The sequence below is a fragment of the Excalfactoria chinensis genome, chromosome 2, assembly GCF_039878825.1.
Source record: "Excalfactoria chinensis isolate bCotChi1 chromosome 2, bCotChi1.hap2, whole genome shotgun sequence".
NCBI lineage: Eukaryota > Metazoa > Chordata > Aves > Galliformes > Phasianidae > Excalfactoria > Excalfactoria chinensis.
Genome location: NC_092826.1, coordinates 127,852,970 through 127,876,198, shown reverse-complemented (window position 1 = coordinate 127,876,198; position 23,229 = coordinate 127,852,970). Strand labels below are relative to the sequence as shown.

At 42.9% G+C, this 23,229-nt stretch overlaps 1 protein-coding gene across 11 annotated transcripts in view; it reads right to left on the bottom strand.

The window, feature by feature from the left end:
• The window catches only part of SVIL (supervillin), a 133,724-nt gene that overhangs the window by 69,792 nt on the left and 40,703 nt on the right, over window positions 1-23,229 (bottom strand). Inside the window, exon 1 of one of the 11 annotated variants that reach the window (XM_072328776.1) lies at window positions 2,322-2,530. The exons of 9 other annotated variants lie outside the window; for them this stretch is intronic. In XM_072328776.1, coding sequence (XP_072184877.1) covers window positions 2,322-2,382 — 61 coding nt within the window. In that variant the 5' untranslated portion in view covers window positions 2,383-2,530. Of the gene's footprint in view, window positions 1-37; window positions 81-2,321; window positions 2,531-23,229 lie in introns of those variants that run through there. One more of the 11 variants, XM_072328782.1, reaches the window with a different exon arrangement.

The window sequence follows — 23,229 nt, the reverse complement described above, 5'->3', positions numbered from 1 at the left end:
CAAGAAGTACATATTACAAAGCCACTGTTTTCCAGACCTGTCTCTGAACCACAGCAAGCAACAGGCAATCTCCCCTCTCTCCCCACAGATGTAACTTCCTCATTTCTGCACTAAAGAACATCACTATAGGTCTATAAATGATGACTGGCAAGGGGGAGGGGGGAGGGGAGAGGGGCGGGGTGGCAGTGCACCAATATCAGCTGCCTCCATTCAGCAGTGAAGATGCTGAGGATGCTATTAGGAGACCTTACAGAACAGAGAGCCAGGAAGCAGGGCAGCCTGGTCTGTTACTGCTGCTGAAGAAAACATGAAGCTACTAAAAGTGTATTCCCAATGAGAAAATGGCTTTAAATCTCCATTTGCATTGTCAGCTACCCCAAGGCTCAAAATCAGTACATCATTTTTCACTTTATTCTTCAGACAAAAACCTTAAAACAATTCAAAAGCAGCAACAACCCTTTATATTCCAATGCAGAACTCAGATTTAACTACTTCAAGGAAGAGCTAACCAGCCAGTATATTGTATGTTGTTGTATTAGTTAAAAAAACAAAAACAAAACCAAGTTGTTTTGCAAGCAAAGATACTCCTTGTATTTTAAAATCTAGGTGTGATGATTATTAGTTTTGCAGAAAGGCTTTTTAAAAGAGCTTATTATAGCTGACAACATCAGTCTGAACTTAGAAAATGCAAGTTTTCTCAATGGCTTTCAAAAGTTTTTCTCCTTCCATTGCTCTTCCATGTCCTTCCTTCAGTCACCCTTCCAGATCCACTGGTTTAAAAAATAATAATAATAAAACGTTTAACACTTGATATATAAAGAGGCTTAAAATGTGCAAAAGGGCATTTTTTGGCATTTGCTGCAAGTGACTGTAAATTTCAAGCAACTGTGCTACCAGCATTCCTCACTGTCAATAAGCAACTTTTTCCTGTTTTTCTTAGCGTTTGCTTTTTCTCCCCAAGTAAATGGAGAATAAAGCACAGAGATTACACAGAATCAGCTTGCCAGACCAAACAGAGTATTTTTGGGAACAATAGTATTAATGGTATATAAATCACTGCATTTTACACACAACATTAGAAAATAATCCTGCATACTTTAAGTATCTCTAAAATGGCCAGATTTACATCACTGTGAGAACAGTATGCCACAGCTTAACAAGCCCAGCTCAGCGTCAGTTCAGTTAATCAGAACCAGGCGTATCTTAAACACACAGCCATTCCAACAGGATAACCACCCATCCTATAGTTTCTGGCACTAAACAGCTGTCCGCCACAGAGCCCTCAAGCAGACCACAGAGAAATGCTCCCTTATCCTGGCCAAAAATAAAGAGGGGACGTGAGAGGGGAAGAAGGCAGCTTTCCTTGCTGCAGCAGGAGAGGAGCTGCTCAGATGGACACGCGAGCTTTTCTGACTCTTGCTCCCTATTAAACACACACAGTAATATTCATACATACCATATTTATAGTGCCTCAAAAACCTACTGAAATTGCTGCCATTTGTAGGGCAAGCTCCTCTCTTCCCCCACACAAATGAACAGAGAACTACGTGCTGTTACACAGTTCTGATATTTGATGAATTGCCCCCTGCTCAAATTAAACCCCCTGTGGGAGGATTAAAGTCCAGCCGAACTTACTGACTGTAATATGGAAGCTTTACGATTAGATACAAGCACAGACAAAAATGTAAAAATACTTGTGCTTCAAAAGGAAATAAAGACGCCCACAAAAGGAACATCAGTCTTATTTTAATGGTTAATTTAAAGAAACCCTCGTAATACCTGCTACACAGAATGAAAATCATTGCAACATCATTTTGTCCCCTCTTTCACTGAAGAGTAAACATCCACATAACCCTATTAACACAATTTTAAATATTTGTATTCAAAATTGAGGGTATATTTACTGAAGTGTAAATTGAACTTACAAGTTTAACCATTTGCTCAGTCTTCCCACCCCTTCCCTCTCCCCCCCCCCGGGTACAAACTACCCGATAAAACCACTACCCCCAGTTTAATACATAGGAAATTGAAAATGCTGAATTAAAAACAAAATCCAGATGCAAGCTTGCACTGCTATTTGCTATATTTAAAGGCCCTAAGTCGGTGGCAAGCTAAGCTAATTAGAAGATCCATCTAATCGGATCTTTCAAAAGTGTCCTTTAGGAAATAATGAAACAGCCGAAGTGACTAACTGCATACTGATCACTAAAGTAGCTAATGTAGCTGAAGGAGATCCAGTCAAACAATATTTACACATACGACCGTACAAGAGATATAAAGCACACAAACTGCATTTTCCTCTATCTACTTGGAACTCTTACCTTGCTCCTCAGAGTGTTTAACATTTCCCAAATAGCTGGAGATCCAAGGATTTCGGAACATGGTTGTACAAACAAAGGATTCAGCAAAAAGAAACTACAACAGCAGCTAATTCCCAACCAGCCACAGCCTTAGGCCTGTCTGAGCAATATCATGTAGAGATTTTTTCATAGCACAGGACTGGAGCTGTCAGGCTACTGCGTCCCGGGGAGTACAGTAAATGCATAGCAATAGGCTGCAAGCTGGAGCAGCTCAAGCCAGTAATCAGATTACAAACAGAAATTAGGCACATGAATGCTAAAACAGATTGGGCAACGGTGATTGGAAGATTTATAATATCACCATTTCAAAGATGCAGCCAAATCACACGTTATATTCCTGCAAAATGAATGCAGACCGTCTAAATCCTCATATAAAAAAGAAAGAATTCTGCAAGAAGAGGAATAAAGCCTCTCCATCTCTGATCAGGATAAACTGCAATGCTTGCTGAAGAAAAACTGCATCCAGGCTGCCAAAAAAATGGACTCTGTTAATCATATCATTATGCTAAACGTTTTGCCCAACTATTAGTTGGAACGTTTAAAACAGACAAGATTTATGGATAACATGTGAGCAAAACTACTGGTGGGGGTGGGGATTTAAGAACAGACACTGCAGCTCAGAATATTTTAATTTGAGACAGAAGGTGTAAAATTGCACATGTACTGTCTGTCCAGCTACCATTTTTTTATTAAACAGATTTGATGGTTTTTCAATCCAAGAGGGGAGTCAGAATCCTTTACAGTTCTTAGTGGAAGTCTGGAGATGTTTGTTCAAAATGGGGCAAGAGCTCTGGCTCAGCCTTCCACAGCTCTACCTGATCATTCCAGCCAACCACCCAGCACATAAATACCTGACCGAGACAGACCCACACACTGAACCCCATCCAACTGGAGGCAGAAGCTGCCTGCTGGCTTCCCTGTCCCAAACACATTTGTTATCTTCAAAAAGATTTCAGCCAGCAGCAGCAAACTCAGTGCAAGGATGAGGTTGTGAGGACACTGAAAAACTCACAGAAACAAGTTCTTAACTTTGCTTACCCTTTTTTATGATATCTGTTATATCAGAACTCTTATCCATGCTTGAAATCTCCACATACCAGCAAAAATATAAGCACCAATGCTGTGAAAGTGACTCCAGAACTACAAGTGAAAAATATAATCTATGAAAAAACTAACAGTATTAATTGGCTCACTGTGAAGCTGTTGTTAACCTCTCTAGGTCATCAAAACTACAGCTTTTCATGTTAACAGCTTCTGGTAATGTATATAAGAATATGCACTCCATATTGTCTAATGTTGAGTGGCTTCAACAGAAGCATGATTATTGGTTGATCTTTCAACTGTATAGAGTTCTCTTGAGCAAGAGTAGTCCAACACTTAGGACTTATCAGTGAAGCCCTCCAGTCTCCCAGGTAGAATCATAGAATCACAAGGTTGGAAAGGACCTACAAGATCATCTATTCCAACCATCCTCCTATCACCGTTAGTACCTGCTAAGCACTAAACCACATCTCGTAGCACCTCATACAGTAATATATGTAACATACTCTGATCAAAATTATCTGATGGTACACACCCTGATTTTTTCTTTGCTTGTAAACTCACTAGCTCTTGCATTTAATTCTAACCATCACAGCACTAGCATACAGAACAGGGACCCAAACACTGCTGTGCTCTGTGGATCTGCCGTACTAGGCCTAGAAAATATAACAGCAGTGACAAAAAACACAATCAGTCAACACTTGTTGAAAACTTGCCATTAACCTGAAAATCTACTTTCTGGTCCAGACATATGTGCTGCTATGCTTAAAACACAAATGGGACAGTAAGTACAGAGGTAACACAAACTGCTAGTAGTGCCTACTAGGGACATTACAGACTGAACGCTGCTTCCATGAATACTACTCGTATGAATACTTCTTGTTTGACTTCATGAAATGAATGTATCACTTATTACCTGTAGCATTTTTAAGCACCTGTAATTCATTTGGTACACAATAAGGGATTTTCTTTTCCATAAAACACAAATAGGTAATTGTAATTTAATAAATCTCATGGCCATGCTCTTTAGAAGGACTGGAGAAGAAGTTAGACTTGACAGCTCAGCCTTAGGGATCCACTGGTGTAACTACAATGATAGTAAACATTTCCTTCTAATTTTTGTGTATGCTTTTCTGAAGGTACCAGAGCAGTCTGTAGCTACTGAAGGAGACCAGCTCAATTCAACCATCACCCCCATGCAGATGCTGCCCCATAAGGCAGAAGAGATGGGTGCATGGTTGCATTTGCAGCGGGAAGGGCAGGCTTCCACACCTCTCTGCTGTATGACATCTCCAGCATTTTGTCCCCAGCACCCTTCTGGTGAACGAGGCACAGGAGGTAAAGCATACAGAAGCACAGAAAGATGGGACATCTCCTGACACAATCTGCAACTACAGGGTCACATCAGCTTCCCTTCAAGACAAAGGCTGTGTGCCAATGCTGCTACTAATGTTAAGGTCTTAAAGTCACAAGGACCTGGAGCCCTAAGATAGTTTACCGAGGCTATGCACTTCACACAGATCAGCGGAAACATACAACTGTTTGCTTACTCCTGCCTTTCCATTAACAAGGGGTGTCTCCAAGGGTCTCTTGTTGGAAGAGAGATCTCTGCGCTGACCCTGAATCAGCTTTAGGAGTGGAGAAGACACCTTGGTAAAAACAGCAATTCAGCAGGGTCAGACAGTTGTATGAAGGAAGACTTGGATTTAGGTTTTTGCTGCCTGTCTGGAAACAGTAGGTTTGAGAAGACACCTTCCCCAGAAGAAAAGAAATCCATCTGGAGGTACTTGAGGAAGGAAAGACAAAGAGTCTTTTCTCCTTTAACGCAGTTCACTCTCCAAGACTTAGAAGTACGGTAATCCAAACTACCTTATCAAGGCTGTTGCATATCAGTAGTAATGTTCTTGTCCTCCCCTGCCATCATTAATTCCTGAGCTTTTGTAGCTTCCAACATAAGCAAACAGAAAGAGAACAACAGTTCAGCTGTTGGGAAGGGGGGCAAACCCAGCTGGAAGAAAAGTTTGCAGTCATCTGGGCAAAGAAATGGAGGTTAAGCACACATACATTTCCAGTCTGAGACCACTCATGAAAGACCAGCTGGCAGTTAAATGCTGTTCTGAAGCTTCCCACAGGAGGAGAAGGAAAATATCTTCCTTTTGTCTGGCAAAACTAATCACTGTAATCAAAGTTGGAGTTTAAATGGCTTGCAAAGCTGTTCCCAACTTACAGGGCTGCCAGCCCCAAAGCACTGGAGAGTTATGAATCAGGTCCCAGTAAGAACAAGCCTTTTTATTTCTACATTTTGATCACGTAGGAATTTATATTTAGATGTGTTTCTCTGCAATAAGGAGAACCAGATACTTTGTTGTGACTTGCAGTTATGATAAAAACAAAAATCAAAGAAGCCCATGTCAGCTGTCTGAAGGAGGTCTAAAAATAAAACTCAAAAATCCAGAATGCTGAGGGGAAAAAACCCAAAAAGAAACCACCGCAGTGACTGCAAGGAAACTTTCAGCAAATACGTTGGTTAGGTAAACATGAGAACGAGCAGCATGGAAAACTGAGCTGACCTGTATAAACAAGATGATGAAATAATACTTGCATCTACACTTCATGGGATGAGGTCTAAAGGAGTTCATGAATTTTATTCCACTGTTCTGCTCCTGGATAGGGGGAGAGTGCACTTGGAATAACAAGTCCAAGCAAGCAGGGCTGAGATCTGAGAGGTGGTAGATGATCTCAGGAACGAAAGTTAGAACAGAGGGCTAAATCAGACCACTTTTTTTCCATCCGACCCTTCCCAGCCTCCAGGCCACGCACGCACCCAAGCACACCACGTGGTTTTCAGCCTGCAGGTATGTTTTTCTAAAGGTAAGCGCCAGCACACAAAGAAAAACATCCCTTTTCTTACCCTTCCTTCCTTTCTGCTACTCTGCAGCAAGTTCTGCCAAGGTTTTCAAGAAATAATTTAACCTAAAGCTCAAAACACATCAGAAATCTAACAGAAGATGACCTACATGGTATAATCACTTAACAACAAGTTATGGTCTTGAGTCATGTTCAAGCATCCTTACTTGCAAATAAAGTGTATTCGCGATTGGCAGTGCCAGTGGGTTTTGTCATCTCCACCCAAAGCCCCTGTACACAGACAAGAGAAATTCTTATTTCCTAAATGAAGTCATTTATAAAGAACTTAAGCCAGGATAAAGTTTCCTCACGTGGTGCCATCCCTCCAGCAGAAATCAAGTTTAATCCTCTTCACTTTTCTTTTTTCACTTCCACAGTGCAATAGTTTTCCAACAATGATTCTCTCAAGATGTCCGCTGTTTGGCTACTGACTGCTGCATTTTGGACAAGTCTTCAAATAAATGTCAGCATCACATTCAACTGTGTGACAATTTAAAGCAGGTACCACAGCAAGATCAGAAAAGCTGATTAGTAAGGACCATAAAGAGAACTAAGCTTTTTTAGCTAAGGCAACAGATGTATTAAAAAATGTGGATCATCTTTCAGTACTGAATACTTACTAATGTTCTGGAAAATTCTATTTTCTATGTGTACTCTAAGAAAACCTTTCAGAATGATTCCTGTTTCAGATTTAACAAAATCTCAGTTGAGCCATTAATTTTAGCAGTTAATTACTCCTGTAAGGAGATTCTGGTACCTTTCAATCTGCAACACTTATCCTGAAATGCAAAGGTGATTCCCACTGACATTCCCACAGCTTGGATCACTGTTCATTAAACGCTATGTCGAGACCACAGCATATATAAACACCTTCAAGGTTTTCCTCTTCAGCAATAGGCTCAGCCTAGACTGGCTCCTGGGAGGATGCTGAAAGACCACACACTCTTCTCACTTGTGGTAATCAGACACACATAGGCATATCCAAATTGAATCCAACCTGGTATCTGTGAGCCCAAAGCTCTAAGAGAGCACATCAAGTGCACACTATTAGGGATGGACTGAGCAAACTGCTGGAAACAAGGGATAAAAGAGGAGCTCCTGTCCCAGCAGGATGTGCAATTTGTATGACCAAGCCACCCAAGGACTTTGAGGAAGAAGAGTTTTTGCCTAGCAAAATAACGGCTAAGCATTTTGCACTGGAGCCTGATGTAAAGCAGCTGCAGTTCAGATTGTAGAGGCGTGGGGTCAGCCTCTGCAAACACCCTACATCAACATCATGCCATAGGCAGCAGCCTCTTGTTTACTAGCATGGTGGATGACAGCTTTGCTGTTGCAATGACCAAAGGTACAAAAGGTGGACTGTTTGCAGGTCTTCTTTCTCCTAACAAGTTGTTTAGGACAGGTTTCTCTTTCCTGTGCCACCTCCGGTCACTCCCATTTCCCAAAAGCTTCACCAGATTGCAAAACAACCAGCATAGGGCTGTCTCCTTGCCTGCAGCAACAAGTGATCCTGGGCAGAAAAGTGACATTAAAAGCACAGCCATGCTACCCAGATTCCTCCTGGCTGCTCCATCCGCTCGCATTTAAAGCCCAAAAAGGGAGCAGAGAGCCGTGCATACCACAAGAAAGAATTTATAACAAAGTTCTTTGGCTCTTCTCGATAGTCATCTAAGGAAGGCATTGATTTTGTTTACCACAGTGATATGACATTTCACAGGCCACTTCATAGTCCTGCATACTTACCTTGAAATATAACTCACTTTTAAGCCTCAGGCAGAAAGCAATCTTGCAGACAAGGAAACTAGATTCAGTTCCCATCCTGTTTATAGCATGTTGCAATGCTTCCCCCAGAAAATTAAATATTCAATAAAACAAACAGAAAATCCCCACATGCTCTATTCTACTGCAGATGGTCAAGGTGACACAGCTCAAGTACAAACTCTGCCACTGAAAATAATGTCAACTCTGCATCGGCACACACATGAGGTTTAATTTGCATCCAGCACTGCTAAGCACAAATTCATGAAGGAAGGAAAGCTGTTTAGCACAGTGATGCTGCAGTTCTGGAGCAACTTCTCTGGAGAGCAGCTTTAAATTCACAGCAGCCAAGACCTTTTCTCTCTATTGCCCTCACATGTTCCCAAGCTCCTACAAAGACCCCAGGTGTGCACAGTGCTCAGCGGGGTGCTGATCACTAATAGCAGGCAATCAGCGTACAACCCAAAGAGCTTTAGTAGAGCCACACTGCACCTGGCTGTACTGAATTTGTCTTGGACTAGGGGGATTTCACTGAAGAAATAACACAGAGTGTTGTGGGCATTTTTAAGCCTTCATCCACAATAAAAGTCAGCTTGTATGGGGGGAATATGTTGAAACCTAGTCAAACCCCGGTCTGTACATGCGCAAAAGGTGCCAGCACTCCCACCCTCTTGGGAACAGGACCATTGGTTTAGGCAATAAAACACAGCCCTCCAATAAAGGGTAGAAACTGCACAAGAAGAGAGCAGAAACAGTTCTGAAGTCACAAAAACAAAACAAAACACCCCCCTTAGTTCAGGTGTGTGCCTAAAATCACACAGCATGACAAAGAATGAGCACAGACTTTAAAAGGCATTCAATATGTGGGACAGCAACATGAATCTTAGGGTATAACCAAGCCTGTGAGAAATACTTCAGGAAAGAGAGCTGATACTGCACACTTTTATACAGGAGGCTTTTCTGAGCCATCTCTAGCATGATGCAGCTCCTCCAGGCACAGCACATGGCAGTACTGGGCCATGTCTCCCAGGGCCTGCACTGGATCTGTTCCGGGCTGCATGTTCCTTACCGCCCTGCAGCACATCCTGTCCCCAGACACCATCGCTGCAGCCTAATAAGGCCAGGCTGAGCTCCCTGCTCCCTTGTGGCCGCCCAGTGCTTACCTTGTAGCTGTCCACCCACCCCATGCCTCCACAGCACAGAGTGGGAGAGGCAGCAACCACAGCTTGGAGTGAGACATGGGCAGCACAAGCCCATGGCTGGCTGTGGGGTGGCTTTCTGCACAGCACCATTTACGATCAGTAGCTGCAGAAATAATGGGGTTTCTCACTACACGCATTGCTCAAAAGTAGGCCAGCAGCACGAGTGCAGCCAGCCACCAAGCAGGTACTTGTCAAGCACAAAAACCAAATGAAGAAGATAAAAGCAAAGCACAGACACTCATCTGAACGCTACTATTGAATTATTTAATGCTGTTGATCAGTTGTGGTGAGATTCAAACAGATGGCTTCAAAAGTAATGATCTGCTCTCCCCAAAATAACTACCTAGCAAAAAATCTGCTTCTGCTGCTTGGTACCTCACTTGCAATGCTGGCTAGCTCCTCCCTCACACCTCTCCCAAGGTAATTTCAAGAGTCTAAATCTGGATATCTCTCCTCTTCCACAGAGCAGAGGCTGTGCAGGAAGTACAGAGCCTGACCGAGGCATGGCCAGGCCACGAGCACAGGTCACCTCCACCCACTGCTGCCAGCCTCCACTGTCAGCAGGCAGCACTTCAGTGCAGACACAGCTCCACGCCCTGTCTGGCACCGATCAGTAAAACACAGAGGCAGTTCAAATGCTGTTTGTACCCTGATATTTCTAAAATTGGCATCCAATCTTCTAAGTGCTCTGCTGCCTTGAATGAAGCATCACTGGTCAGCATGCCGCCGAGGCCACAGTCTGGCCATCCCATCAGTACACATCTGCAGGGCACGTAGGAGGCAGTGCAGGGGATGCTGCAGGGAACAGAGGATGTTGCCTGCTGCCCTCCCAGGGAAGTGCAGGCCTTGAAATCTGGAACTCAGTCCCACAGCTCTGACGGCCTGAAGAAACACTGCCCTGTAAGGGCTCAGTGCCTACCAAACACTGCATGTATGTAAGAATGCATTTAAGGACCACACTTCTCACATCTAGAAAGACCTCCAACACAGTGATTAAAACTGAGCCACGATTATCACCCTGGTGAAAGAAATCAAACTGTGACAGGTATGCCCAGTTCCCACAACAACCACCGGGTTCATACTGTTAGATCGAAAGTGAGAGCATATTTGGCAACCTGCACTTTCAATAGTGTGCATTAAGCAGTACAGCTGTGAATCATGCTGGCAGTATGTAAGCTCAGCCATTATCATCTCAGGTTGAAGCTGTGCCCAGATGCACTCACAGACCCTGGCTCAGAACTGCTGATTTTCTGTTAAAATATGCCTCAGTAATCCAAAGAAATGGGGCACATTCAAAAAAGGGTCAGAAATGATTACATGCCAGTAGTCCTAAAAATAAGCTAACTCACTTTGTGTCCAATTTGCTTAGATCAGCAGCACAGTATGTTCTCATTACTATTTAATATTAATAACAAAAGCCGTACAAAAGTAAATAACTCACAGGGAATGAGATGGATTGGTGTGTGTGTGCATTCGACAGATCTATCAACAGTCTTACAAAGCACAGCACTGCCCTATGGAAGTCAGTCACAGTTAACACAAAACCTACCTGGCTTGCTCCACTTTCTGACAGAAATGGGTTTCAAGACTTGAAGATTTTTCTAGTCTCTCAGAATACACAGTAACAAACCCCAAGTACCAGGGGGGACCCCGTTTTGATTAAAAAGGAGGATCTCCATCAATTCAGACATATCCAGAAAGCCACTGTGGCACTCTCAGAGGTGATTATTTGGCAGCTGTTAATTTAGGGCCATTTGTACAACCGCACACTAGAAAATGCTTTCAAAAGGCTTTTATGTTTTTGCAGTTTTAATTTCAAACCGAGGTAAAGTAGTAGCTGTTCTTCCCTTCTAACACTCCCTCTGTCCATCTTCGCTTACAGGCATTAAGAATTTCAAAAGTTACACTTCAGATAGAAATCTGGGGGACAGGTTTGGAAAAGGGGGTATCTCCTTCATTGTAAGACAGAAAAAAGGGGGAAAAAAAAAAAAAAAGAAAAAGGTAAAAAGCACAATGAGTGTTTTTTGTGTCTGTATGCTGATTATCTTAAATGCAAAAGGACACCTGCTGGGCACAGAAGTCACCCCCGCTAGGAAGCATGGCTTTTTCATTGCTCAGGACAAAGCAGAGCTTTTTGACTAGCTGCCTAACTGGTGTAGAGCTGGGAGTGAGAACTCTGTCCTCTTCAGGAACGAAGTTGGAAGGCAATTTAAGCAAAATCTATGCATCTCAAAGGATACACTTAAAGAACAGAGTAACGAATGACTCATTCAAGTCTGCTGCTTTAAATCAAGGCTTAATAGGTGTAGTGTTGTTGTCCCCCCCCCCCCCCCCAGTCCCCCACGAAGCCAGGCCACTTCCTTCAGTGATCTTACAAGAGTAAACTCCCACCCCAGTCCAAATGAGAGGAAATACATCTGCCATGTAATGAACAGCTATGTGTTGCAGGTACATCTTTGGACTGAAGTCAAACGGGAGCTCAGTGTGATAATGGGGAGGTTCTTCCCTTGATTTAAAGATGCTCCAAGATTAAATGCAGAATATCATTGCTCTGTTCAAATGAAACATAGTGAACAGAGAAAACAGAGATCCTACAAATGAAGGAATGAGGACAGATATATGGGAAGTTGAGAGGTTCATTGTGCTTTCCCCAAAAGACTCCCCAGGGCACCTAGAGAACACAAAGTGGACTTCTGTAAGACTGCTCTGCTGCTGCACTGCTCGTCCCACACAGAGAAGCTCAGCTGCCCCAGATTGCAAAAGTCTTCCTGGGATTAAAAACTGCCATTCCCAGACACATTCCCCTTTCACTCCTCTAGTTCTCACCCTTGCCAGTCCCTCTCTTCTGACTTTTATTCTTGCTGCTTTCTTTATAGTTCCACCTTCCTCCTGCACCCCCATCCTATTGGTAATCCCACCACATCTGTTTTCATCAGCACCTTCCAATTTATTTCCACTTCTCCCCCATCTCTTCTCCAGCTCCTACTGCAGAGTCTCCCATCACACCCAGTCCCACCTTCACGGCTCTCTTCACCTCTGCTTCAAAACAGGCTACAATCTCAAGCAGGGTTTTGCTGTCCTTCTCTAGGTCCAGACCAGTATGCTCAGTTCTTACCCTCCCCTTCAGAAGGTGAGATTTGCATGAGGGAAACTGAAGGTATGTTGAGCTACAGCGTTTGAGAGAGCCAAACCAACTTGGAGCATACAGCTTCAGCAGCAAGCTGCAGAGCATGCCAACAACTGCAGGTCATGGTGTGAGAATGCAGATAATCTTAGACACTTGTTTTTTGCAGGTAAATTCCCTTCATCAGTCAACTTGTTTGTCCCATGAGTAGCTCCAAAGGAATGCTGTGCTGATGGAAGAGAGGCACTGAGCATGTGTAATGGAAAAAGAGACATCCCTTAGAGGGGAGAGAAGAGCCAGCTTGAATAAATTAGAGCTGGAAAGAATGAAGGACTCTCTGGACATCTTGATGGCCACCAGTTATTACAATAATACAGTAACAACCAGTTATAGAAAGAATTCTGTACTGATGAGTCTAGACTAAGTCCTTGTGAAGGCAGACCTTATAGCCACAGTTTAAAAAATATACTTACAGCATTACTTGTCCCCAAGAGAGGAAAAACACTCTGAAGAAGCAGAACATTATCGGGTAAATCACAAACACACTCAGCACAGTGCTGCTTTGCCCACAGGGTACAGCGGGACACAGCCCTGGGCCAGGTGATGCTGCAAACCCACACTCATCGGGGCACATCACGTGTGGCTTCAGTCTGCTGCTGAGCAAAGTGTTTCAGCAGCTCAGGCAAGGCAGCAGCAAGGTACAGCTACCATAGGCCAGAGCTCAGCATGGGCTGTAAAACCCAGCAGGGAAACAGCACGTTTGCTGCAGCAAGACTTCCCACCCACAATATCTGCCCCAAATCAGAGTCCTGGCAGTCTTGGGGAACAGTCATAGAATTGTAAAATCACTAAGGTTGGAAAAGACCTCTAAGATCATCCAGTTCAATTATCCACCTATCAGCAATATTTGCCACTAAACCATGTCCCTCAGTACAACACCTAAATGTTTCTTGAACACCTCCAGGGCTGATGTCTCCACCACCTCCCTGGGCAGCCCGTTCCAGCACCTGACCACTCTCTCAGAGAAGTATTTCCTGACATCTGACACGAATCTCCCGTGGCTCAACTTGAGGCCATTGCCTCTAGTCCCATTGCTGGTTACACAGTAGAAGAGGCCGACCCCCATCTCACCACAGCCGCCCTCCAAGCAGTTGTAGAGAGCAATGAGGTCTCCCCTGAGCCTCCTCTTCTCCAGACTGAACAATCCCAGCTCCCTCAGCTGCTCCCCATAAGCCTTGTGCTCCAGACCCCTCAGAGCTTCGTTGCCCTTCTCTGGACACACTCCAGAGCCTCAGTGTCCTTGCAGGGAGGGGCCCAAAACTGAACACAATACTTGACGTGCAGCCTCAGCAGTGCTGAGTACAGAGGGATGATTATTTCCATGCTCGTGCTGGCAATGCTATTTCTGATACAGTGAGAAGTAGTGACCTGTGGGGAATATTAGGGTACACTAGGCCGGAGAAATTCTGTTGTTAAAATGCCCATCATCCATCAAACCATCACAGCCACTGCTAACTGTATCCTGTATTTCCAGTTCAAGCACTGCAGCATAGCCTTATACCAGTTTCAACACTTTTACCAGAACACATATGGGGCAGCCACACAAGAAACGCACAGAAACCCACCTTTATTGGTGGTGCCCTGCTGCACAAGGTTGTCTTACTGCATGAGAACAGCCCTCCTTCCCACAGGATGGAGCTGCCAGGAGCCATTTGGAAACTATTTCAGCACCAGCAGTATTGGCACGTTTTCTACTGAACTGATATATCAGCACTTCACACAAAGGATCTGGAGGCTCAAGCAAGATATTTGTTTTCTTCACTGTCTTTCTATGCCTGGCCTGATTCTTATATGTGCTAATGGAAAAAGTGAGTAAGAGAAAGCAGCAGAAAAGCTAGAGAACCCAACAGTTTCTCCAAATAATTAATTTAAGAATCTGTAACATCCTTCACTTCAGCATCCACATCTTGCTTGGACTTCAAGTTCTCAAATAGTCAAGCAGACAGAAGAAAAGCTCAGTCAAGGCTACAATTCAAGACACTGACGCTATCTTTTAAATCTATTGCTTGCCAATGGCTTCAAGTCAAACTACAGTAGTACTTTAAACTCCTATGGAAACTATGTCTGCATTAAAACTTAGTGCAAGAAATTTAAACATCCTGACAGCATGTGGCCATGCATGAGATCACTGTGAAAAGCTGCAGCATTTTCTTCGGCTCTTTATATTTTCGTTTCCTGGGAAGTCTGAAACCATAATCAGCAGCTTATACCCCAAGTCTATATTTCAGACAGCACAGACTGGAGAAAGTCCAGGAGTTGCATTAGCTCACAATATGCAGTGAAGTAACACAACCCTATCCAAAAAGATCCAGAGAACTTGAACGCTATTTGATGTAGGCTGAACAAAACTAGACGACTGCTCTTAGAGGGGACACTATTTAGGGATTTCACTAGGAAAGCATAATTTCATTTTCATAGTCAAATTCACACTTCTATCCCTTGAGAAAGGAAAAAAACATCATATTAAAGACTTTGGCATATGTAAGTTCTCAAGTTCTCAGCTAGTCCCATTTTTTAGAACTTCTTTGATTGTCAAGAATTATCTTTATTTCTTGCAAGTCATCATGAGCAATAGTATGAGAGCATTCACAGTTTCTGATATTTCAAGGTGGCACTTCATTTCAGCTACAGACAGCAGGAAAATATTCTGTTAGAACAAACACATAACTTGTGATGGGAAATGTCCTATTAACCCATTCTGTCTTCTCATCCTGTAATTGGGAAGCAAAGAGAAACAGAAGGCAGACAGCTTGGTAAGTAAAACTGAAAAATGACTTCCAAACATAGAAAGGCAGGGAAGAGAAAAGAGGAGACTGAAGGATGCCAAGGTGAATCAGCAGCAGGAATGCCAGAAATCTCCATTGGTGTACACCACTGCCTGTTTGATGTAAAAAGTCGAGCAGCTGTTTCTTTGTGTTAGTGATACACTGGCAGTTGCTGTACTTTTTGTTCCAAAGGGTGAAAGTATGTCACTGAGGGCATTCCAGGTTCACTACTTTGTGGCAAGTACCTGAAAAGGAACACCCAGTAACTTGCATTGTTAAATGATGTAACAAAATTTAACCTCTCCTCCCCAAAATAAAACATTTTGTTTCTCTTTCCATACCTGAACTACTCCTGTATAACAACGAATTATTATTACTATTATTATTATTTGCCTTAATATCTTATACAGTGAAGAAAATAAACTAGTTTAGACTCCACGCAGGATACTAATATTTTCAAGTTCAAAGCCTGCAGCAGGACTTTGGCTGTGTTTCAGTTATCCTTACTAAGAGGTAGGGTTTGGAAAATACGATAGTGAGAAAGAGAGCTCAGAACCCCTTTTGAGTCCCGTTATGTAAGAACAATAGATAGATATATCCATCACCATCTACTGGTGCTACAAATATAGAATATCCCGAGTTGGAAGGGACCCATAAAGATCATCGAGTCCAACTCATGGCTGGATTTGATATCTAAACCGCTCCTATTTTTATTCCTCTTATTCTGACTTAACAGAGCATGCTGGTTACCTCTGTCATAAATAAAAGCCACTTATATGATGCACAGCCAACTTACAAACAAAGCTCTTATCTTTCTTAGAACTGAGCCATTGCACTCCGTTAAGCTCCAATTAGATTATAGTTTTTCCTGTGTCTTCTTCCACATCAAAAGCTTTCTGAATGTGTACTGCTGCTACTATGTTTTGGTCAAATATTAAAATGATATATTATTTGAAACTTTTAATATTAACTTCCTTGTGAACTTGTGGCACAGGGGCCATGCTCAGTCTGTCTCTATCCAATGCCTCAAGACCAGCTGTGGGGTGACTTTGTGTCCACCTTAGGTTTTCAGAACTTTGCTCAGTAAGACAGGTTAGAAAAGCAGGCAGCAGCAGTGGTGGACCCGTCCCCAGCTTGGAGGCTGCTGGCTTGTAACACATAAAGACAAATGCTAGCACAACAACACCCCCTTTCCTAGCATGCAGTTGATCCAAATTAGCTTTTCTGACCTCCTCCACCTAGACAGAGCTCGAGTTGAGGGCTGTGGTTGGCTCTGCAACCCCGTCAGCACTGGCAGACTGCAGACACAGCCCAGCCTTCCTGGCACACAGCCCCGGCTGCAGGAAGGGGAGCAGGCTGCTTCCAGACCCCTCGCCACACCAGTGGCCTCCGCCATTTTGAATACTGTAACTGATATGCAAAGTCAGTTTTCATGAGAAGGCTGGCTGTCTTAACTTTAAAATCGACAGTTATAATGAGTTAATTTGTACAGACAGCCCAATAAAAGGAATCGAAAAGTCAGACAAGCAAGTCAGAAGGTACTGACCTCTCCTGTAACATCTTTAATCTGACATTGCTTTAACTATACATTAATCACTTCCAAGTACAGCACCTAAGAAAAAAAACAGTGAAAAGCTTCAAAAAGAGCACTGAGAGCTTTGCTCTGCTCTCCTCTGCAGTGTGCAGCCCAATACACACTGACAGTGCATCATCAGATGTGTGCTGAAACCACCACCTTGATAAAACAGCCTAATTCAAAGCCCAAAAAAGCCTATTTCCAACTCTGCTAGCAGCTCAGGTAAAGCATAATTCACTCTGCAAAGCCTTGAAATTGTTTCTTCACTCTGAATTTTGTTCCTGCTAAGGAAAAGAAAAAGAAAAAAAAAAAAAAAAAAGGAAAAAACTAAAAAGAATCCACTCCCAGTTTTTGTTAGAGTAGATTTTATCTGATTTCAGAAGTAACTAATAAGGGCTTTTTTAAATAAAGAGAAACAGCGGGTTTTTTCTTTTTACTATTTCACTTTCACTTGCCACTGACTGCAGGTAGCTTTGTAAGCTAACACCACAGGCTCAGGATGGAAGCCAGCTGACAAAGAATGCCTGAAGCTGCATTTGCCCGATTAAGTTCCTTTAAATAAAGCTGATTCTATTTGTGTGCAAACGAATCTGATCTTGAAATCTCGGTGCTCAAAGAAAAACTATAAAAATAAAACCTTTCAAAGAGAAGTCAGAGAACTACTTGACACCTAGAACAGCCAGGGGCTCACTGGGTAACAGGTTGATAACCTTCCCAGCCTGTGAACTCCTTATTACTTTCCCTGTTTAATCGATTACTTTCTCCTCCTCCCCCTCTGCTGCAGGAACACCATACCAGCAAGCTCCTCTCCAACACTTCAACACATATCTGATTGAACTGAATAGTTTTTCATAACTTCTGTTTAACCTTGAAATCTGCTGCTTCTATTTCAGACTGATGAAGTGCTGGTGTGCCTGAAAGCTTGTCTCATTTTCCTCCCCCCCCTGTACCAGCTGGTCTAATAAATTACCTATTCCTGTGTGAGCTATGTCCTTAGATCATACAGCAAAAACACTATCTTGCCACTGCAAACTTACATTAAACCCTAATTCTAAACCTTCCGACTTAGTTAAAAACAAGTCACTCAAACCACTGCCTCGCATTACAAAGGTACTTGTTCATATTCTCCACTCATCACACAGATGAGGGTATATACACAAGCAAAGGCTCACTTAATAAATAACTTTCAAAATATTCCTTTCAACAGAAATATTTCCTGTCCAAATTGCTGTAAATATTTAAAACAAACATACTGATTGCAGACTGCAGTCAGTCTGGGGTGATTCCAGGGCTGATGGTGAGGCTCTTCAACTCTTTGCCACAGAACACCAGCATATAACCAGTTTGCATGATTTTAATTTAAAAGCAACTTTCTTGTTTCGTTTGAGAAAGGGAAGGGGGCTGGGGAAGGAACGTTTTGCTGCAGATAAATCATCTCTTTTCAGTCCGTGGGGAAAGGCTCTTTTTTTCCCCCAAGGTCCGGCAGCTGGAGGCTCAGCTCCCACTCAGACATGCCTTTATTTGGAAACAATGCCGGAGCTCGCAGGGCCGGGCTTCTTCAGACACGGTGCCCGGAGAGCTCACAACAACTGGGCAAACTGAGTGGCAGCTCTGCTCAGTCAATGCAGCCACAAGCTGCTCTAAACATCCCTGCACACAAACAATGCAGAGTTTATAGTCTGAAAAAACAATCAAACAGAAACCCCTTGTAATTGCTTATTAATCATTAAGGAAAGAGAAGAATTGCAGTCTCTGCTTGTCGGCAGAGGCCAGTACTCCTTAAAAATCCTACAAGCTTTAAGCTCACACAGCTATACTCTTCAAGATGCTTGTTTCCTGTATCACAGTGCTACCTTCAGTAATGCAACAATATTTGCTCCTGAGAGCAAATAAGAGACACTTAGTCCAGTAAATGTGCAGCATAAGCAGCACTGATTGTAAATGAGAGTTGGGCAGCTAACTGAAATGCTGCCAAATGACTGAGAATCGAATCATTAAGTTTGGAAAAGACCACTAAGATCATCTGATCAGAACCCACCACCATGCCCACTAACTATGTCCCTTGGTGCCACATCTCCACGGTACCCAAACACCTCCCCAGACAGTGACTCCATCTCCTCCCAGCTCAGCCTGTGCCAATGCATCACCACTTTCTGAGATGTTTTTGCTAACACCTGACATGAGCCTCTCCTACTGCTACTTAAGTCCATTACCTCTCATCCCAGCTTCAAAGTGGGTACCATCAATGTACCAAAATGTAGGAATCAGCTCACATGTTGGCATTGCACTCACTGTAACTCCTGCAAGACGATTCCCTGGGATCACATCCCCCTTTCTTTCCCACAGATGGAGAAGAGAAACCATTTTTACACACCTGCTGTTTATTTTCATCAAAGTGGGCCAGCCAGAACTAGAACTCAAGGCCAGCCATCTTCCTTACACCACTGTCTGCCATGAGTCACAGGGACATGGGCAGCAAAGGAGCCCAAGTGACAACTGGAGACCCTGAGAATTCATAGCTGTTCACCTTTGATGCTCACCTGACATCTGGATCCATCTGAATGTCCTTTCTTCACCCTACTTTCTCTCATACCAAGGATTGCTCTCAGCTAGGAGGCTTATCATCTCTTCAACAATTTTTATTTTTTGGAAAGAAACACAATCATGTTTCATTCAGGTTCCCCTCAGCCTCCATCTCCTCCCTCTCAGATGCTGCCAAGGTCATACACAGGAATCTTTTAAAAATAGATAAATAAAAGTGTTAAAAAGGCACTGAAGAAAAAGAGAGCTAGGAGATATATCTATTTAAATGCACTTTCAACTTTCACAGAAAATGAACTTTTTTCCTGAAGTCAAAGCTCTCGTTCTGTTGTCTTCAGCTTGGATTATCCCCCCATGCTGCTCCTGGAGCACTGGCTCAGCATTATTGAGCTGATGACAGATTATCCCCTCTGACATTGCTATCTACTTGTGCTGGGTGGGTCACCACCACCAAGCCAGTCTCCTGCTTCCCACATTTCTAGACCACTGTGTCCACAGAAACACCTGCTTGCCATGACAGGCACAACATCCCAAGAAACCACTTGCATGCATCCCTTGGCAGACATTGGACCTGATGTCCCTGTGCCTGTGGGTACTGTTCACCTCAGGAGGGCAGCCAAAGAATCTCTTCAGCTAGACATGGTTCACATCTTCCTAAAAATGCCAGATCCCCATCTGAAAAGCCCAAACATTTCAGCTAAGAAAACCAAGTACAACAGCAACACAACAATGAGCCTGTGGTAGAACGAAGAGGAAATACCTACTTAAAAACTTAATTTGCTAAGGAAAAGCCTGGACTTAAAACAAACAGCTTTTCTTCCCAGGGGACAGCCTTGTGCTGATGGTTTGGCACCTGTTCAGTTCCTCCTCCCAACTGCACAGACGCAATCAGCAGTGTTTTGCCTGCCTGCAAGTTACATTTTTCAAGGCTCACCCAGAAGAGCCTTGAAGTTTGTTTCCCATCATGAAATGCATCTTGCAAACGTGTACTTTTATTTTTCCTGATTTCACAAAGGGAGGCCATGAAGTGTCTTGCAAAGTAAAGCAGGAGGAGGTGGACAGGAAGAAAGACCATCTCTGTTACTCACTTTTCAGCATGGGACCAGAGCTGAAGAAGAAGCATGGAAGGATTCATGCTGATTTAGTCATGCAAACTGCAAAATTACATATGTGGTAAATAATTTCTCCTTGCAGAAGATTCTGAAGACTGTTGTAACAAAAAGGCAGACATTGCCTCTGTAGTCATCCCACAGCGAGGGCTGTAGAAGGCAGAGGTAAAAAGTGATGTTCCTTCTCTCAAAACTGAAGCAAGTCTCAGTAGGCACAGTGATTTCCTTTTGCACTCCCCCAGTTTGCAAGCACTCTCATGAGCATTATTTCTCATACAGGATATTTCAAAATTTGAGGCTTCTTGCAACTTTATGGCTACAATGGCATCTCTCTTAGACTTGCTCACTGCTGGAGGGTTTCCTCTTAAGTAAGATTTCAGCTTCAAAACAAGTCAGAACGATTTCCTAAGTCCTCCCAAACATTCCACATCCTATTTAGCATGTTTTTAGATGTGCATTTGTTCTCAGACTTTTTGCTGGCATTTACAAAGTGCTTCATCTATGTTTACAGTGTTTGCAGTTCCTTGCTCTGGCAGAAGGCAGGGAATGGTCAGCTGTTCCAATGCTTTGACCCAAACAAATTACTAGTTAAGTTCGGTTTAGATTGTAGCTTTACAACATATAAAAAAATAAAATAAAATAAAATTTAAGTATTATTTCTGCTCCTCTTCCTCCTACCAGCTGTGCTGATAAAAGGTTCTCATGTCACAGATCTTGATTCAAGAAGCACAACAGCATGTTCTTTCATAGCATTCCCTCTATTTATGAAAGGAAAATTGTATTTTACTTTAGGCAGAACAGTGGCATTAATTTCAGGAAGATCCTGAAATTCAAGATCTGACTACCCTGATTCCAAGTAGTTCGACACTTTTGCCCATCACACCACTGTAGGATCAAATAGGATTTACTTCAGCATTTCTAAAGTTTCAACCAATATGATGGGGAAATGCAATAGGAGTAGTAAGAGCACACAGACCATCAACAATAGCAAGAGATCTTTCACATTGTTTCAGCCAAGCGAGACTAGAACTATGATCTCTGTAGGTCTCTCCATCCCCCAGCAATTCTGAAAGCAAAATAAACTACTGATAACATACAAAACAGAAACAAGGTATTTTTCACAGCCCTTTCAGGGAGGCATAGAATCTCTTAAAGCAACAATCCTTGTAAGTGAGTTACTGCAGGATTAGTATCCCCTGTAATAAGTCCAGTGCATGCTCCAGATAAAACACTGCATCTAACAAAAAATGGCCATTTTTGAGAGAGCCACTCCATGCTTCCCTGCCCAGCAGGGTACTTCATAGCAAGCAAGCCAGAAATCAAGACCAACTCAGCAACAAAAGACACAATCAGCTGCTGAACTACTTGAAGATGATTTATTTACACAGTAGCTAGATGTAAATACTTCTTCTCTAAAGCAGTAGACCTTTAGCTCAGGGAATACATTAAGAGATTTGGAACCTACATCCAAGGCTGTGGCTCCCTCTGATTGCCATACGGTGTAAAAACTGCCGTGTTCAGCCTACTTAGCCAAGAATTTTACCATCTCTATAATTAACTCTGGAGTCTGACATCATCACCCCCTCAAGGTTCTCTTAAAACTTTAATAACCTGGTTTATGAATATTCATTTGCCAGCATTACACTTCCAGGGATTTATGAAAACCCAATGGCATGTCAGTTCCCAAATAGATTCCATTATTCCTGCTGCTTCCTTTGTGTATTTATTACAAACCAATTTCATGCTGTCAGAAAGTGCATCAAGCCTGCAGTTGGTCCAACCATCAAGGTCATTTCATAGAGATTAACAGGCAAAGCAAACGTCGGAGTGCTCCTGCTAAGGATGACTTTTAATCCCCCACCGGACATGATGCTTCTTCACAGGCCTCATCGGTTCTAGCCTTTAAACCGTGCTCCTCCTTTATCTCCTCCTGTTCCTCTCCTCCCACATTCCACTGGAATGAGAAGCCAGGCACGCAGCAGCCAGTCTTTCAAAGTCTGCTGCTGTGTAAGAGCAGCCATGGACTCCCAAAGTCCAACAAGGGCTTTATGAGTTTGGGAGAGACAACTGTTTTATGCAGTCAGCTTGCTTCAGCAAATGCTTAAAGTCAGATGAAACTGGCATACTGCAAACAGCTAAATAAAGTTTGTGACACATCGTTCCATTACCGAGAGACATAAACACTTCTTATGTTCTGAAATACATCATTTGCTTGATAATTGCTCTTCTTTTTGTTTCCCTCCCTCAGAACTGTGGCAGTGCTGCAGTGTAAAACCACTGACTTGGATATTATTGCATTTCACAGATGTGTGACTCAGCCATCCCCAGATGCAAAGCAGCTCCTTGTCCTGAGAGATCAGTGGAAGCTCACAGAGCAGGTTTATCAAAAGCTCTTCTGGATTTGAATCATACAACAAATGTTTAGAGCATCATTTAAAAAGGAATGTGGAATTTAAGGCTATGTTAAATATATTTAAGTCAGGTGTATTTTCACTCAATTATTTAGAAGCTTTCTGATAATACTCATGCAAACTGGTAAGCAAAACCAGACAGCCAAGTGGTATTCGTCATTTCTCTCATCTATTCCTCAGTTGCACTTCTCCTTTGTCAGCAAAGGAGCAGCTTGAGAGTCTCAGAACTACTTTTGCCTTTCCCTAGCAAAATGAATTTAAAGAGATCTTTCTGAAGGCACTGCAAACCTTACCTTAGAACAATTTATGCAATTATGTGGTTTTCCCCTCACTGTCACCACTGCAGAACAAGTTCATGAAAGGTTTTGATTTGTC